The following is a 17839-nucleotide window of genomic DNA, read 5'->3' on the forward strand; positions in this document are numbered from 1 at the left end:
TAAAGGAACAACTCAAATTAGAAGAATTTGCGAAGTTCTCTTCCCCTATCCACTTTGCCTCGAGACCCGGAGAAGCGTGCTCTTGATCTTATTATTTGTGGACTTAGCTTATCCTTTTACTCTTTTTCTTGTTTCCTAGGACGCGTTGGTTGTTGTTCGGGCTCCTTGTTCATTGGCACTTTATTCTGAATCTTCAGATTTCTCTGATGAACTATCAGTTGATTCCCTTAGTTCTTAGGAACTATCAGAAGAAGTATCAACTAGTTTCCTTGGTATTTTCTTTGGACGATCCCAAAAGACATGTCCCTACTCATCACAACCGTAACACTTGCCCTCTTTGAAGTACCTCAGCACGTTGCTCTTCTGTCAATTATAGGGCCCTTTGGATTTCCTCTTCAAATTCTGTTTTCCCTTGGAAGACTCTTGCCTCGTTTAGGCGGACACTTCCGTGTATGTAGTATGGTCAATGAGCAGGCATGCATACCAAAACCTTCCTTGGCATGTCCCATAAGCCTTTGAATCGATTCTGGCTTTTGCCTCAAGCAATATCGTCGAAACTCTTCGCAACAAAACCGCTCAATTTGGTCCTTCAGGGTGATCCTCCGAAAAGAGAACATTGGCAAAAAGGTATCCCAAAACCTTTGGTAATATGCAACTGTAAGATACAGCGGAAGTAAAAGTTGAACTTTGCTCAAGATGAGTGCTCCGAACTGTGCTTAAGGTTCCTTTTACTTACGGAAGGGAGAGCCTTCCGTTCCTTTAGTGAGAGAGTGCAATGGACACAAACAAAGTGGTGAACGCTGTGAATGAAGGTGCATGAGAGAGAGAGAGAGAGAGAGAAGAATACGACACCAGAATGTTGTCAAACCCTTCTCCGAAGGCCCCACTCTCTATGACTTCCTAATCTAACGGAACCGAACCCATGTCATGAAGTAGCTTGTCCACGTATACATAGGGTTTGATGTGCACGTGACATCCCCTCCTTTTCAAAGTGAGGTACTGACACTGAACTGTATGGCGTCGAGGGAGATCGCCAATAGGGTCTGGAATCCTAGAAAGGACTCATCCTCGGTCCACTCTGATGTGTGGGTCGTGCGATACTTGAACTTCATAAAGGTCTGCAACGCTTGCTTCTTTGGGACGCGCCGAAAGCGACACAAAGTCATTTGTGGCTCCTTCAATGCTTCAACTTCGTCTATAGTCATGCGTCTACCTTCTTCAAGAATCTCTGAGGATGAAAATTCCTAAAACCACTTCCAATACAAAAACATGAACATACCATTCCATGTAAAGTGACTGGAAAAATTCTATTTCTTCGAAAAAACTGTGCATGCAATGTAGATGAACAAAGTGACGGAGTGCCAAACCGTTCATCAAACACACGCAAACAATGGGGTCGAATCTTGACTTTCTGATCTAAATCAATCAACTGTGGCAAATCACAATGGAAATGCTTATGCTTGATGCTCAATCCTTCTTGTGCTCTTTCTGATACTTTGTCATGCCAAGGAAGAGACATGGAATGCGAATTCCTTGAATGCAAACATTTCATCTTTTCATGAGAGTTCCGCATATATCCGTGCTCATTCATGAGTGCATCGTGTTCATTGTACCATATGGCATGCCTATGAAAAGGGATCACATAAGGACGGTGACTAAAATATAGGAAAGCGTCATGAATGAAACACTCGAACAGTGCGTACTGACTAATCATTCTACACATAATACTTCCTGTGGGGGTTCGTTGGACCTTGACTCGAGAGCCAAGATCGGTTCTTTGTGATAGATCGTATTTGCAATGAGGTTAGCTTCGCTAGAAAAAGCATCAACTAAACCATCATCCTTGTGAACAATCACATCGTTATCCTGCAAATCATCATGCTCGTGGATATTCACATCTTGATCATGCAAATCATCATGCTCATCATCATGCTTATCATTATCATGCAAATCATGTGTGTCATGCTTTGGAAAAGAAGAGACTGAGAGAGTCTCCTTTTCCCGAATCTCTTTAAGTTACGCCTGCACATTAGAAAAGAGTCGGAACAATGCAGCTTTCCTTTCGTTGTGCTCACGCTCTACGGCTGCCATTCTTTCTTCATTTTCATGGGCTATGGATCCCATGCTTTCTTCGTGTTCGCGGGCTATTTCTACTTTTCTTTCTGCTCTTCTTGCTTTGCGTTTTGACTTCATGTCCATCATCTTGTCGAAAGCCTCCATAGGAGTTAGTGCAATCCTTGGTGTAGATGGGGAAGGGGGAGAGTCGGAAAAACCGCCTGGTGGGGAAAATTCTTCTTCACCACCCTCATGCTCATCACCTCCATGCGAAGTATCCATTCCGCTTCGGGTAATGACCATACGCTGAAGTCATGGGTTCTTAAGTTCACGAGGAACTTGGGTTCTTGTGTTCTTGGTTCTTGGGTTCTTGAGTTTCTTGAGGTTCTTGAGTTCTTGAGGTTCTTCTTTAGCTTGCAATCTGTGTTAGAGAAGGATCTTCTCTTCACCCGAGTTCTTCTCTTTCTTGCGGGCGCACCCCTTGGCGGCCTTGCACTCACACCAAGGTTTCTTTTTCCCACCTCACGTCGATTGGCCGACCGCTAAATGTCTAACTATCGTCGATATATTTAGCAAATTTTGCATTTTGATCCCTTGCAAGGCCAATATTACTGCACAAGATGTTGCACGGTTGTCCATAAAGCATTGGTATCCATTGTGCGGTCTACCAAAATCAATTGTGTTAGATCGTGATACAAAGTTCACATCCCATTTTTGGCGTGCTTTGTTTGAAAATTTTGGCACTAAATTAAATTTTTCATGTGCATTGCATCCACTATCTGATGGGCAAACTGAAATATATACCAGTTGGCATTTGATGTTCTCAAAGCATTCGTTCATGATAAACAATGTAAGTGGGAACAATATTTGCCATTAGTTTAGGCTCTCTTAAATGATTCGTTCTCTAGTACAATCAATCGTACTCTATATGAGGCAGCTCTTGGCTGACATTTTCAATCTTTGTAGCCCTGCTTTATGCGACAGATTGGCTGCGTTTTTGCAACTAGATTTGTGTTTTTGCAGCCAGCTTTCAGCCCTTGTGTCCTCTCACATCAGGAGCACAAATCAGCCCCAGTTCTACCCCTTGGTTGCCATCAGCAACTCCTCATTGAGACGGATCCAAACGTGCGTGAAATCAGCCCCGGAGGTGCTTCATTTTGAAGAGTTACTGCGGCGACATTCCCCATTCGAGTCAGTAGAGTCTCTCATAGGTCACTCTGGCCTTTTGAAGACGTTAATATAACATTTCTCTGTGTGTGTGTGTGTGTGTGTGTGTGTGTGTGTGTGTGTGTGTGTGCATCCCTACCTCTCTCTCATTCCCTCTCTTCAGGGAAATAAAAGGAACCATCATTCATGCTAAGTAGCAAGGAAAGAAGTAAAGATTTGTGGAAGTGTAAAACCTAGATCTATTTCCGCCGCACCTCAGACACGCACAAGAGTGGGAGAGAGAGAACATAGAGAGATTGACAAGCTAAGCTCGGAATTGCTTCAGTTAATATTGACCAGATGAATACAAATTGATGGCCCGAAGGGCTCTTATATACTTCCCATAGAAAGTTGCCCGACCCAACCCAAATAAATTATGTCAAATACATCAAATGACTTAACTTAATAAATAGGCTATAACATTCATGTTTACCTTGGTTTGCATAACTTTCAGATTGGAACCCAACTTTAGTGAATTGTAGCTGATTTGAATGATGTTGACAGCTGCCTTGCAGAATAGGATTAATGTTGGTGTGTCCAAGGAATTTTCCAAAATCCAAATGTTTTATATCAATGTTGCCTTAAAACAGGATGCTGTAAAGGATGCAGACAAAATTTATTTGACAGCCATAGACAAGTTCAAAGCGACATTACAACTTGCTAAGGACTACTCTGGAGCAGGTGACTGGGTAGCTTTGTGTGTGTGTGTGTGTGTGTGTGTGTGTGAGAGAGAGAGAGAGAGAGAGAGAGAGAGAGAGAGTTATTTTTTGTTTTGGCAGCTTACTTCAGCTGGGGTTTAGCCCTTAGAGACCGATACTGGTTGCATGGATTGGCAAGCAAACCAGATGTACAATTGTTGGAACAAGCCAAGTGGGCATCTGAACAGGCAGTACGAGCTTATCCTGACGGGCTTGAAGCTAAGCTGGTAGTGCAAGCCTGCATGGAAGAGCTAGCGCAGGTTCAGACACAATAATGCTGGATGAGTTAACTCAAAATTGGCAAGGCAACCACCGGCATTGATTCAAGCGAGTTATTAACTGCTGCTTTGGAACTGGTTAGGTAGCCTTGTTTCAAGGTATAGGTGCCATTTGGAAACTGCATCTCAAGAGCATACAATCAGCACGTGACAAGTTGACAAAAGCAAGAGGTGACATAGTAGATACCCGCTCTGAAGGTTGCTTATTGTCGCAAAACTCAGAGTTTAGTTGGCCACAAAACACACCATTGTAATCAAGGTGCATGAAATGATTTTGGGCCAGCTGTGTTATTGTGATCTTTGGGGTGTGTTTTTGCTGTGTGCGCCAGCATCTGAACAGCAAGCCGTTTTAGATGAGCCTCATTCGCATGAGGTTGATTACTGTTCTGATGTTGATGTGGATCTGCCCAAAACAGATTAAAATACCAGTGCCCGTCCTCTCAACTACCTCGTAAGGCTGGTTACTGATTGGTGCACGTGCAGCATATCCCACAGAAGACTACTTGTTGAGGTTGCCTCCCAACAAGATGCTTACGAAAGAGTGGTTCTTAGAAGTGGCCTGAGATATGATGCACATGTATTGTGCAGTGCTGGAATTTGCCATGCATCTCATGATGTAGCTCCTGCAAGTGCTTACAAGATTTAAGCCCCCAGCAGTGCTCAGTATACTGCAAGCCCATGGAATAGCAGGAAAGGGTAGTCTGGCAAAGTATCAGAGGCTAAATTGGAGATAGATGCTTGATTCACCCCTCGCCAAGGTATATTTTTAAGTGTTATGGAGTGGGCTTCATAGTATTGACAATTTCAGATGGAGTGGTTTGTATGGGGCAAGGTTGAGAGGCTATGGAATGTTTCAATGAAAGTGCATTCTCCAATGCATTGACCCAAAGGATCTCTCTCAGATGAGATGAAGTGCTTTGATTGCAAGATATCAGTTTTCAAGTTATCCCTATAATCTTTGTCTTTGATATGAGTTGAGAGATCCCCTCCCAAAGGGTCTGTACAATAAATATACAATTTAACATCTTTTATTGTACTACATCAGAGTGCGGGAGCAAAACATAGGGGAGGAAATTTTCATGCCTGACGTTGCATGAAGTTCAAGCCATGAGATGGTTGCACCCAAAAGTAACAAGCATCTAGTGATACCCTTGAGTGTGTATGGGTGAAAGAGAACTCAGGAGTGACCAAGTCGAGGGTGAATGTATGTGCTTCTTGCATCAGGAAGAAAGAGGAGAGAAAATAGTGGACATAGAACACATGAGAACACATGAGAGAACTTTCAATGATCCAACAAAAATGCGCGAGCAGGTAAAGGAGAGTAATTGTTGAGGAGTCGAATGCATAAATGCATTCATCGCGCAACATTCCTTTGCCTGTTGAATATGGGTAGTTCTCTTATGTGCTGCATTGATCACCTTGATTGGTTTTGGAGGCATGTCTACCGAGGTAGTAAAATTGGTTTGGGAGATGTCTCTGTCTGCTTCACTCTGCGAGCACTTCATTGATGGCATCTTTGTGTCTTATGTAGAGGGTCAAATACACACATGGTTCAAAAGTATAGCATATATGTTTCCTAATAGCATCTAAAGAGAGTCCCAAATATCATATAACCCCCCTCCCCCAAAAAAACCATGTCAAGTTGTTCGATTTAATCTCTTGGGAATTTGCCGACAACAGTTAAAATGTTCCTCTCTCTCTCTCTCTCTTCAAAAAACCATGTCAAGTTGTTCAATTTAATTTCTTGGGAATTTGCCGACAACAGTTAAAATGTTCCCCTCTCTCTCTCTCTCTCTCTCTCTCTCTCTCTCTCTCTCTCTCTCTCTCTGTGTGTGTGTGTGTGCGACATATAGACAAATATATGCCATAGAGCTAGATTGGTGATTAGACAACTCGGGGTTTCATCTCATGGCCTAGAGATTGAGGGTTGGACGGGCAGTCCAAATTGACAAAGATTGGAGGGCATGTAGGGTATGTAGGTCGGAGAGGAGCACTATGTATGCAGATGCTAGCATATGACAGCATACAGGGCTGATATACAACTCTTTTCACAAGACAACCCACACTTGACTCTTCGAGATCAAAGATAGTTGTCGCTTTTTAACAAACTCCCCCAATCACCTGCACTCCCTAGGGAGACAATCACAACTCACCGACTTCTTTTGGAGATTGCTCCAGTACAACCCACCAACATTTAGAGAGAGATTGTTTTAGCCTATAAACGCCCCCAAGAGCACAAAGACACCAGCTCAAAGAATACATCAAAGAGCCATCCAAGAGATTCAACTTTGATGTGAGAAGACCAGACGGAGGAGATAGAGTGGGCTTTCTCAAACCATATTGGAGTGACTTCACTCCCTGCACAACTATGCATGCCATACTACACCCCCAATTTGGCACCGGATTGTTCTAGCAAGTCTTTTGCATATCATGGTTGTACTCCCCTATGCATAGAGTTTCACATCCACTCAATTTAGATCTCCATCCTATTCATCCCTCATATGCATGTGTGCACACCCCACGTCAATCTTTTATTTGTAACATGCATTTTCGGCACATTTGTCCATATTTTTGGATACTTGGAGGGCACATTCATGTACATTGTTGACTCATAGGCGGACTTTCGCCTCTAGAAGACGTTAATAAAGCCCTTCTTTTTTACTCTCTCTCTCTCTCTCTCTCTCTCTCTCTCTCTCTCTCTCTCTCTCTGTGTGTCTCTCTCTCTCTCTCTCTCTCTCTCTCTCTCTCAAGCAATGTTCTCGATGTTAAATGCCTTGTCTTGTTTTGTAGCCTTAGAGCAGCACAAAAAATTTGAAGTAGCATATAGCACCTCAAGAAGATTGATGCAACTGTTACTCCATTAGAAACGTCGTATCGAGATAAAATGTTGAAGGAGCGGGCCATGGCTTCATGTTAGCTTAGAGAAACAATCATTTAATTGTTTATTCCCGTTTTGTATGGCACGTGAAACATCGTAGAATTTGGATGCCAAGTTGGCAGATTGGTGGGATGCCATTATCTGCCCTTGAATTACCTTGTTACTAGTGAACTCCTCCCCTTCCATCATTGCCCTAATGGTTTCCTTCCCCCACCTCAAGGTAGTTTGAAATTTCCAACGACCGTGAACTAAAACATTTGAAACACGGTCTATAGCACGCTGGCTCCCATAAAGAACATTTAGAATGTGGATTTTTTAAACAATCAGCTACAAACCTCCGTGTGTGCACATGGGACATACAACCATGGAATCCGTCCTCTCTCACACCAAGAGCACTAAGGTACAAAAATAAACCCTAAAAATGACCATCTAAGTATGAAAAAAATCTCGCCAAAAATTGTGAAAAAGCCCAAGTTTTTTACATCAGAAAACGTTTGAAATCATTTTTATTGAAAACTGTATTTTTCTGTTTATTATAAACGAGTTCAAAGTGCAACCTTGTCCCACTCTCCTGAGCTAGCTACTTACATGGGGTTTGGTTGCTCCTTCAGTACCTGACATAGTAGAGTAGAGTCGTATCATTGTCCTAAGAGAGTGGCATGTGACTACATCCGGGTTACTTTCCATGACATTAGCATTGTGCAAGTCTCCCATTTTGAGAGAGGAGTTTCCAAAATAGGTTGAAAAAAATCAAGCTATCTCCTTTGGACATCCATTTAACAATTTCTCATCGGTGAACACAGGCACAGACTCTGCAAGTTAGGTTCATTATCAGAACAATTTCTTCAAGACTCCGATGTGTTTGGTGAATGTATGGTCCCAAAATAGGGTCACATTATGACCATAAGACTGGCAATTCTATCATCCAATGCAAAAAATCTTCCTCAACAGGCTTCATAATCAGTTTACCCAGTCACTACCGCCTAAGTGGGAGGAGAGCGCATATGGCTGCTGAATGTGCATAGTCAAAAGCCGCAAGATTCGGAGCATGTGGCAAGCACAAAAACAGCAAAGGTAAGATAAAATCGATTGCACACACACCAAGGAGAAAGGATGTAGAGCAAAGAGGCTTATAGGTCTAGAAATGGAAATACTAATATATGAGTTTGACACTGGAGCCAATGCACCAAATTCTCTCTTATATTGGTCGTAGATTCAAGTACGTTCTATAATAATGTGGTCTTTTCTGTACTTCTTTACTTAAAGAGGTCATCTTAATGAAAAAATTCTGTTCTTTGGAAGAACTTAAAAAGCCACCCAAAATTTCAAGTTCACCCCAAGCTCCCAAGGTTCCGCTTCTTGATGTCTCGCAAGAAAAACTTCTTCAAGCTGAATTAAACAGAACATACATATTCCAGCTCACTCACATTCACAGATTGACATTAATTACTATAGACAGATTAACCCTCTTATGACAAATATTTTAATAGTCGAAAAATTTCCAACTAAATTACCTGATTCCACTTCATTGCAGATGCAGCTGATATTTGAGCTAGTCAGTCATGCCCAACACAAAAACTCATGCAGAGCGAGCTCAACCAATTACATTAACTTCATTATGTTTATATATGCACATTGCTCTACAAAAGAAAATTACAGAAGTGGACCAGGATCAGTCCAAAAATGATGAATAATGGCCAATATGCCTAACACACGCTAAAACTCTGTATGAAACAATACACGATCAGAAGGAGCAGGCCATGCCCCACAAAAAGCTACACACTATGGTACAATAGTCTTTTTTCCTCGAATAACCATGTCTCAATGCAGGAGTTTCTCGAAAATTTCCAAGTCTGCAGATTTCTTTTCAAACCACACAAAAAATTGATGCAGATGCTTTTTCAATGGAGTCAGCTGGTACTTCTGGCGTTCCTTGTTAAGCTCCAGTCGACTTCCAGTCCACAATAATCAATTGACTTATAATACAGACCTATGAACAATCAAGGCTCGGACACTACGTGGGCAAGCGACATTAAGGCTTCTTCTTTAGGGCGACAATGGCAGTCAAACGCCTGATCAGATTCCTTTTCTTCCCTTTTACCTTCTCTCCTGTTGAATCTTCTACAGTCAATACTCTCTCCAGTCTTTCAGGAGTAGGCACCTCGAGTCGCATGACTTGAGCCAAAGAATCCCTACCTGCAGCCTTCTTCTCTTCGCCTGCCAAATCGTCCTTCTCATAAGGCATACTGAAATTCGCCAATTTTTCATCCTCACTGTCCTTTCTTGCAGCGTTTTTCACTGTTCCCACCTTGGGATCAAGAGGAGCGCCTCCACTCTTTCGCCTTTGGTCGTGCTCTGCCCGCCACTTGCGCAATTCACCTTCCGCTGTCAATTTGGCCTCTTGGGCATCCTCTGCCTGCTTTTGTGCTTTATTCAGCTCCTCCCTACCTTTTCCTGACTCCTTGGCAGCCTCATCCAGCTTTAACTGAGCCTTCTCTTGGCTGGCCTTGGCATCTTCGACCTGTGTTATAACCTCCGCAACCTTCTTGTCGGCAAGACTCTCAGCTTCTACGGCAGCCTGCTTCAAGGAACTATACTCTTCAAGAGAGATAAACACTCCTGATATTCCCTCAGATTCTGACAATTCCATCTCAGCACTTTGAGACTCTGACTCTGTTAACGCCTTCAGCTCGGCCAAAGCCATAGCCTCAGAGGCCCTGGCTGCCTCTAACTCCTTTAAAGATGCTTGCTGCCTGCTAGTGGCTGTGCTAGTGGCCGCCTTAGCTTGCTCTATTTCTTGCTTTGCTCTACGTGCTTCCTCTTTTGATGCCACGGCAGCAGCCTTAGCTTGATCAGCTTCAGAGGCTGCCTGCTTTATTGCTGCAGGAAGAGTATCTTTGGCCTCTAGAGCCCTTGCTTCCCCACCTTGAGCTGACTTCAGAGCTGCTTTCAATTTCTGCAGCTCATCCTGCAAAGATGCTAATGTTGCACATGCCATCTGCTCTCTCTCATGCATGCTTTCAAACTCCTTGCGATCCTGTTCTATATTCAACTTCAAATCCTCTACTGCAGATGAAAGAGTGGCGTTCTCTTGCACCGCCTTTTCGAGCTTGGCTTTTGATTCATCGGACTCTTCCAGAACTGTGGCAAGTTTCCCAACCATGCGTAGTTCTTCTGATTTTGCTTGGTCAAGCTCAAGTTTTACCTTGGCCATCTTTTGCTGAGTTTCCGAAGCAGCTGCAAAGGCTAGGCTCTCAGCTTTCTTCGACACCACCAACTCCTCTTTCAAGGTTGTTATCATCGCTTTGGCCTCCTCTAGCTTTGATTCCAAGCCCCTTACTTCTGCTGACTTCTTCTTCATGAAATCACTAGGCATACTGTTTAACGATTCAACCTTTTGACCCGACTTTAAGAGGACAACTTGTTCCTCGGCATCTGCTAGAGCAGTATGAGCATCAGCAACAGCCTCGTCAATAGACTTCTTCTCTGCAGCAAGCTCATCCACCCTCTTTAATACAGAGTTCAAGTTGGAGAGAGCATCTTCCAAACCGTTAACAGCTTCCTCCTTAGAAGCTGTAATTGAAATGAGTTCCTCCTTAACACTTTCCACCTCTCTCAATATAATCATCAGTTCATTATTAGACTTATCCGTAGAAGCTGTCCCTGTGTTCTTCCATGAATCAGCAGCCTTGAACGACTTGTCCGATAAGATATCAGTACCTCCTAGCTTATTGGCAGGATTATGGATCAGCCTCTTTACTTTCTTCAGCTCAAGAAGAACACCAGCAGTGGATGCTTGTGTCAGAGCAAGCTGATCTTTGTAGTGCATAAGATCCTCCTGGGCTTTAACAAGTTCCGATTCAGGTAACACGCGTTTCTGTTCTCAGGGAAAAAACCTTGTATTTAAGACTGTATGACAGATGGAATACACAAGACAAAACAGTTGTCGCATATGCAGGTAAAAAGTTTCTCTTCTCAGGAATAAAGCCTCCTATTTAAGACTATATGACAGATGGAATACACAAAAACGACAAAACAATTGTCGCATATGCATAATAACAACATGAGACCCCACAACAGCTCAGCTAAGCTTACCTCCACATTGTGCACTTGAGGAGGGCGTGTTTGGGACTTCCAATCCATCCTTTCTCCAAATAGACTTACTGCTGCCTTGACAGACTCGAATGGTGCTGCCGTATCAATCTCCGCTCTCGTGGATTTTTGAGATGACCGCAAAGCGAAAATTTGAGATTCTTTAACAGTAGGTTGCTCTGCAAAGGTCACGTCAGTAAGATAACTGCAAAGAGCCAAAACAGTCTCTGTCTACATGTGCGCAGGCCAGGCAGAATACTTTGCAGCTGATTAGAAATTAACATTTAGAAGCACACAATCCTGAGCAAGCAAGCAATATCCAACATGAAGTCATGCCTGTCAGCTTCATGTTAAACAAGAGCCAAAAACTAGTACCAATTACAGAAACATATTAGGTGACCTCGCAGAAGTGCCAAGTGACCCCCTCTAGGCTCATGTTTGAAGGCCCTTGACCTCTGGCTTTATGAAGCGTTGAAAGTCAACCGCTTTCATAGCTACTCATCCCAAAAAGCTGAAAAGTCATAGAATAGAATTGGGTCCTTTGATCCGGCATTCAATCTGCTCGGCACTTCCTCTCTTCCGGTCCAGTGCCAACATGCCACGTCAGTTGTGAGAGAGGTGCTACACACGATGGATGCAAAGGAGGTGGGAGTTGTTCGCACATTTGCGGACTCAGTGCCAGACAGTGAACACTTTCTAAAGCTGCAGCATGCCACCATCTCATTGCATACAACGGGTACAATTGTGGTAAGGAGGTCTCTGCCCTGTCAAAGGTCTTTTGGCCCAATTATAGTGCTGGGTCCTGAGGATCCCCAAACTTGAAATGCTCGCAACCATGCGTTAGGAAAAGGTCACTCGGATAACAATGAGAAAACTCTTATTTCTTATTTGTCATCCTAAAGAGTGTTGGATAGTGCGAGTTGCATCTGTGAGATTAATAATATAAAGAAATATTGCATGACGGGCCCAGTTAAGGGCCTTGCATCTAGGAGTGGAACTTTGCCACTGTGTCTTGTCTCAAGTGTGAAGCTCTTTTCAGTTCGAGTGTTTAAAGCGCTAAAGTTGTTTCCGATTGTTATTTCCAGTCGGCATGTTGTGTCCTACCTGTTACAATGGTATCAGAGCTTCAACTGTTTGCTTTTCTAACCAAGCAAACCAGTTCTGCTTGCAGTTGAAGCTATGGAATCGGAAGAAAATACGAAAGCAGAAGAGGATGAAGAAGAAGCTTTATGTGCGATCAACGAAAGGGAAAAGCAAAGAAATTGAGAGAGTTTTGCAAAAGAATACATACAAGATAGCAGAGGAAGAAAGAAGCAAGGAGGCAACGCGTCTGACCGCTTTTTGTCCAGTCGGTCCCGCTGTTGGGGAGTGAGGGCTGTTTGTGGCTGTGCCCGGCCAGTGTGAGGTAGGTTTCTCACGTCGGAATGTGTTTAGCCATGTTTAGCCTTGGGTTTTAGCTTGGTTCCATGGCCATTAGACTCCTGCACGCTGGGGGTATTTTTCCTACCCTTGGCAGTATTTTTCCCTCTGCTTATATAGCCTCTGGTGCTCATTTTCCTTTTTTTCTCCCAGTTCCCAGGTGGTGGGGGCTGTTGGACAGCTGGCCGACCTGGATATGGGTGGGTATATAGGTGTGGCCAGGGCACCAGGAGATCGCAGATGTGCACTGGCCCTGTGGTGCGGGGTCCCCTCATTGGGCAGCTCTGGGGGGAGTATGGAGGCAGGGGGGGGGGGGGGGGGGCGTTCTTGCTGGATGTTCCCATCCCAAGCGTTTTTCTTCATGGTGAGGAAGGCAGCACCGTCAGGCAAGTGATGGGCAGCAGGGGCATTCCCCTAGCGGTTTTCCTCTCAGAGCATCTATACGGAGACAATGTGATCACCACGATGCAGAGCACCACAGCAGAGGTGCAAGCACCGGAGAGGAGGTTCCATGCACGAGACATGTTTCCCTCTTTTCTCCAGATAGTTTTCTTGCTAGGAGGAGATCCGCCAGAGCCTCGCTTCCTCAGGAGGCTAGAGCAGCCATGTGGAGACCATGTCAGTGGTCTCAAACTCTCCTGTGCAGGAGCAATTGGCAATGTCAGTAGCAGTCGCAGTTGTGTGTACCTCATGTCAATCCAGTTGGCATGTTAGTTCTATGCCGGACCACCCTTGGTCACTTGTATGAGCAGATTGTCATCAGCATGGAGAGCCTTTCCTAGATCTCTCTCTCTCTCTCTCTCTCTCTCTCTCTCTCTCTCTCTCTCTCTCTCTCTTAGATGTCCTCTCTCTCTCTACCTCAGTGATCTCTCTTCTGCACAGGTGTGCCTTGTTCATGTGTTCGGCATTGCCAGTGTTCTAGATCAAAGTCGAGGTTTCCGCCAGATCACGAGCCAATTCTTGTCTTCATTGCATCTTCCACTGCCACCTTTTACATGGTATCAGAGCCCTATGGTGATACGACCACCCTAGATGCTCGGATGTGGCTAATCCGGTGCGGTTTCATGATTGAGAGAGAAGAAGCCTCCTGGTTTTCTGGTTTTCTCCAAGTTTGGGGCATATTTAGGTATGTGGAGGCCTTGGATCCTCCTCTACGACTTCCCCATCTTTACCCTTTTGTTTACCCCGACCTCTCTTCATCGCGAGGGGAACCCGATGGAGGTTTAAAGATGTATAGCAATGTTGGATTGCTTCGGTTTCTTCCTAAATTAGGCCATGTTACCGTGCCTTCCCGCAAGGGTAGCAAGCATGCAGTTGTTGGATCCAGAGCGGAAGCTATTCATTTCCAGATTCTTCTTCAGAGAGAAGTGTTTGGACAGCAGTAGGATCTTCTTCAACACTTCTGAAGCAAGTTTCTATGGCTGTGTTTTCTTCGAGGAGATGGATTAGCAGATTTGTTGTGCCTTTTGCAAACGCACGTCTTTCTTGAAATTGTCGATAGAGCTACCTATCCGATGGGTAGCAGGTTGATGATTTGGTTGCACTTTTGTACCAGATTATGGATTATGGATGACACAGTGTTAGTTTTGGCATCTCAAGTGAAATGCCCAATGAGATCCATTATTTTTTTTGGCTTTTGGGTATTTATTTTACTTATTTGTCAAAGTCTGATAGGGCAACTTACATATACCACCCCTTGCCTCCATTGTATTACACACTCATTTATTCATTGCCAAGGTTGATTGGTTCACGAGACTCTCTCTCTCTCTCTCTCTCTCTCTCTCTCTCTCTCTCTCTCTCTCTCTCTCTCTCTCTCTCTCGCTCTACACTTCCGCATTGTCGACTTTGACATCGGTTTCAATATGAGACTCCTACAGGCCATTGTCGATGCATTCACCTCACAATTGTCATGTGACACATCCAACCCTATGTATCCGTGGACAAGCTACAGCATGAACAAGGTTCAGTTCAGTCAAGTCAGTCTAGAATAGGAAATGCTCTGGCACTTTTGTGAGTCTGTTCGCAGAACGTGCATGTCCAAACACTTAGGTTAGATGCATATCCTGTGGTTACACACAGCATGACCATCAGATTCCAGTTAGATCCCATCAGTAGCATTTTTACAGTGCATAGACCTATTTTCCCTATTTTTGACATTTTTCACTTATTATTTTTAAGTGACTTTTGTTGGAAAGTAGGTAGGGCAAATTTACTAAGTTTGTATAAATAGAAACCTAGCACTAGCACTTTCTAGTAGAAGAGGCAGCAGGAGCACCTTGCTCAACAGGCAACTTCTCAGCAAGACCAACCCCCGCGACAACTCTGGTGTTCTCTCTCAACAGAAGGCCTAGCGTTTTTGCACCAGATCAGCCAACGTTTTTGCAATTGCAGATTCCCGACGACAGTAGACAACAGATCAGCCCTAGCGTTAGCAGATTTTCCCGCAAGGTCAGTTTTCAGCCCTAGCGTTTTTGGTTTGCAGATCATCCTCAACGTTTTTACAGATCATCGCGATAGAATCAACCATAGGACCAGCGTTTTCAGTTTTCAGCCTTTAGCACTCGCAGAACAAGTCCCAAACCTCGCACATCTCACCTTCCCGCAGCAGTTCCTCACCGCACGGTGCCATCGAAGTTTGCAGTTTCAGCCCAGAAAACGCAGATTTCAGCATCTGCGTTTTCAGCGCGTCGTCGTCGCATCGTCGCCATCGACATCGTCACCGACATAGAGTCAGAATTCAGCAGATAAAGATTTGCAGATTTCAGCCCTTAGCATTTTCAGATTTCAGCCCATCTCGTCGTCGTCCTCGTCGTCGGCGAGTCCAAGCATTGTAGAGATTTGTACAATCAGAAGTAGACCGCTCTCGCCATAGAGAGTGGGGCCCTTGGAGGAGGGTTTTACAACGTCTCTCGTGTCGTATTCTCTTCTCTATCTCTCACTCTCATGCACTTCCATTCACAGTGTCCATTCACTTTGTTGTGTCCATTGCACTCTCTCACTAAAGGAACGGAAGGCTCTCCCTTTCGTAAGTAAAAGGAACCCTTGAGCACACTTCGGCGCACTCATCTTGAGAAAAGTTCAACATTCATTCCGCTGCACCTTACATTGGTATCAGAGCTTTGGCAGTGTTCTGTATCACTCAAGGAAAGAACCAAAGGAACCACATAATTTTTTTTTGCTTGTTGAGGTCGCACATAACCCAAGTCCTTTTGGGCGTGTCAATTCCTAATCGTGTTTTCGAAGAGTGACAGGAAACCCAAGAAAGAAGGGCTTGTCCAGCCTCCCCTTGTGCCTCTTTTCACTCATTGAGAGCGGACCGTGCACTTAGCGGCCGGCCACTCGACGTGAGATGGGAAAAAGCAACCTTGGTGTGAGCGCAAGGCTGCCAAGGGGTGCGCCTGTGGAAAAGAGCAGAACTCGGGTGAAGAGAAGATCCTTCTCTAACACAGATTGAAAGCAAAAGAAGAACCTCAAGAACTCAAGACCCTCCAGAACCCAAACCCAAGACCCACAAGAACCCAAGTTCCTCATGAACTTAAGAACCCAAGACCACAAGAACCCACGACTTCAGTGGATGGTCATCACTCAAAGCGGAATGGCTACTTCGCTTGGAGGTGATGAGCATGAGAGAGGCGAAGAAGAATTTTCGCCACCAAGAGGTTTTTTAGACCCTCCCCCTTCCCCATCCACGCCAAGGATTGCACTAACTCCTATAGAGGAGTTGGCGCAGATGTTTATGGACAGGAAGTTAGAACGCGAAGCAAGAAGAGTAGAAAGAATGGCTGAAATGGATCGTAGACACGTAGAAAGAAAAGCAGAAAGAGAAGCAGAAAGAAAGGCAGCCATAGAGCGTGAGCATGAGCATGAGCAAGCGTGACACATTTGCGACTCTTTTCTCAAGTACAGGCACACATGCAAGAAATTCAGGAAAAGGAGACTCTCTCAATCTTTTCTTCTCCAAAGCATGTCACACAGGATTTACATGATGATAAGCATAATGATTTGAATGATAATGACAAGTATGATGATAAGCATGATGATGAGCATGATCAAGATGTGATTTCTCACAAGCATGATGATTTGTATGATCAAGACGTGATTGTTCATAAGGATGATGGTTTAGTTGATGCTTTTTCTAGCGAAGCTAACCTCATTGCAAATTCGATCAATCACAAAGAACCGGTCTTGGCTCTCGAGTCGAGGTCCACAGAACCCCCACAGGAAGCTTCGATTAATCACAAAGAACCGATCTTGGCTCTTGAGCCTAGGTCCCAAGAACCCCTTCAGGAAGAACCGATCTTGGCTCTCGAGCCTCGGTCCAAAGAACCCTCAAAGGAAATATTATGTGTTCGCATGATTCATAGACACGCATTGTACAAGTGTTTCATTCGTGATCGTTTCCTGTATTTTAGTCAGCGTCTTTATGTGATCCCTTTTCCTAGGCATGACATATTGTACATTGAGCACGTTTCACTCATGAATGAGCACAAATGAATGCAGATTGTTCATGAAAAGCTGAAAAGTATGCATTCAAGGACATCACATTCCATTCTCTCCCTTGGCACGACACAGTTTCAGAAAGAGCACAAGAAAGATTGAGCATCAAGCATAGGCATTTCCATTGTGTTTTGCCACAGTTGATTGATTTAGATCATAAGAGAAAGATTCGATGTCACTGTTTGCATATGTGTGGTGAACGGTTTGGCACTCCGTCTCCTTGTTCATCTACATTGCATGCACAGTCTTTTAGAGAGACAAGGTTTTTTCCACTCACTTTACATGAAATAGGTATGTTCATGGTTTTGTGTTGGAAATGGTTTCAGGAATTTTCAGTCATGGAGATTCTTGAAGAAGAAAGAAGCATGTGTCACCAACGTGTGACTACTATCTATCCTTTTTGTTGATTTCTTTCTTATTATTTATTCATTTTCACTTTTTGGAAACACCCCTCTGGAAATCTAACTGCCCTACATTGCATAGCTAGTGTGGAACTCTTCAGAGGGAGTCCAGGCCTGAGAGCAAGAGAGCACTAAGGTTGGACAAGGACTATGGTTAGCCAAAGTGGGGTCATTGACTAGCCAAAGTGGAATCCTTTGCTACAGAGGCTACATTTCAATTCTTGGTGTGGTTGCAGTGTACAAAGAGGGTCAGATGACCTAGAAAGATACAATGGCAGCATCTCCTAAAATTTAGGGAACTACTATTTTGGACCT

At 44.1% G+C, this 17839-nt stretch overlaps 2 protein-coding genes across 2 annotated transcripts in view; one reads left to right on the top strand and one right to left on the bottom strand.

Moving 5' to 3' along the window:
• LOC147440837 (uncharacterized) overlaps positions 1-5708 on the top strand; it is a 59731-nt gene extending 54023 nt beyond the window's left edge. Inside the window, exons 2-3 of the mRNA XM_086482653.1 lie at positions 3852-3942; positions 4041-5708. Coding sequence (XP_086338779.1) covers positions 3852-3942; positions 4041-4234 — 285 coding nt within the window. The 3' untranslated portion in view covers positions 4235-5708. The remainder of the gene's footprint in view (positions 1-3851; positions 3943-4040) is intronic.
• Positions 5709-8703: 2995 nt separating this feature from the next.
• The window catches only part of LOC147440838 (uncharacterized), a 47868-nt gene continuing 38732 nt past the window's right edge, over positions 8704-17839 (bottom strand). Inside the window, exons 3-4 of the mRNA XM_086482654.1 lie at positions 11211-11386; positions 8704-10992 (exon numbers count right to left, since the gene is read on the bottom strand). Of these exons, the coding sequence (XP_086338780.1) occupies positions 9148-10992; positions 11211-11386 (2021 nt within the window). The 3' untranslated portion in view covers positions 8704-9147. The remainder of the gene's footprint in view (positions 10993-11210; positions 11387-17839) is intronic.

This window comes from Adiantum capillus-veneris, chromosome 15 (assembly GCF_014529385.1).
Source record: "Adiantum capillus-veneris isolate H3 chromosome 15, ASM1452938v2, whole genome shotgun sequence".
Classification (NCBI taxonomy): Eukaryota; Viridiplantae; Streptophyta; class Polypodiopsida; order Polypodiales; family Pteridaceae; genus Adiantum; species Adiantum capillus-veneris.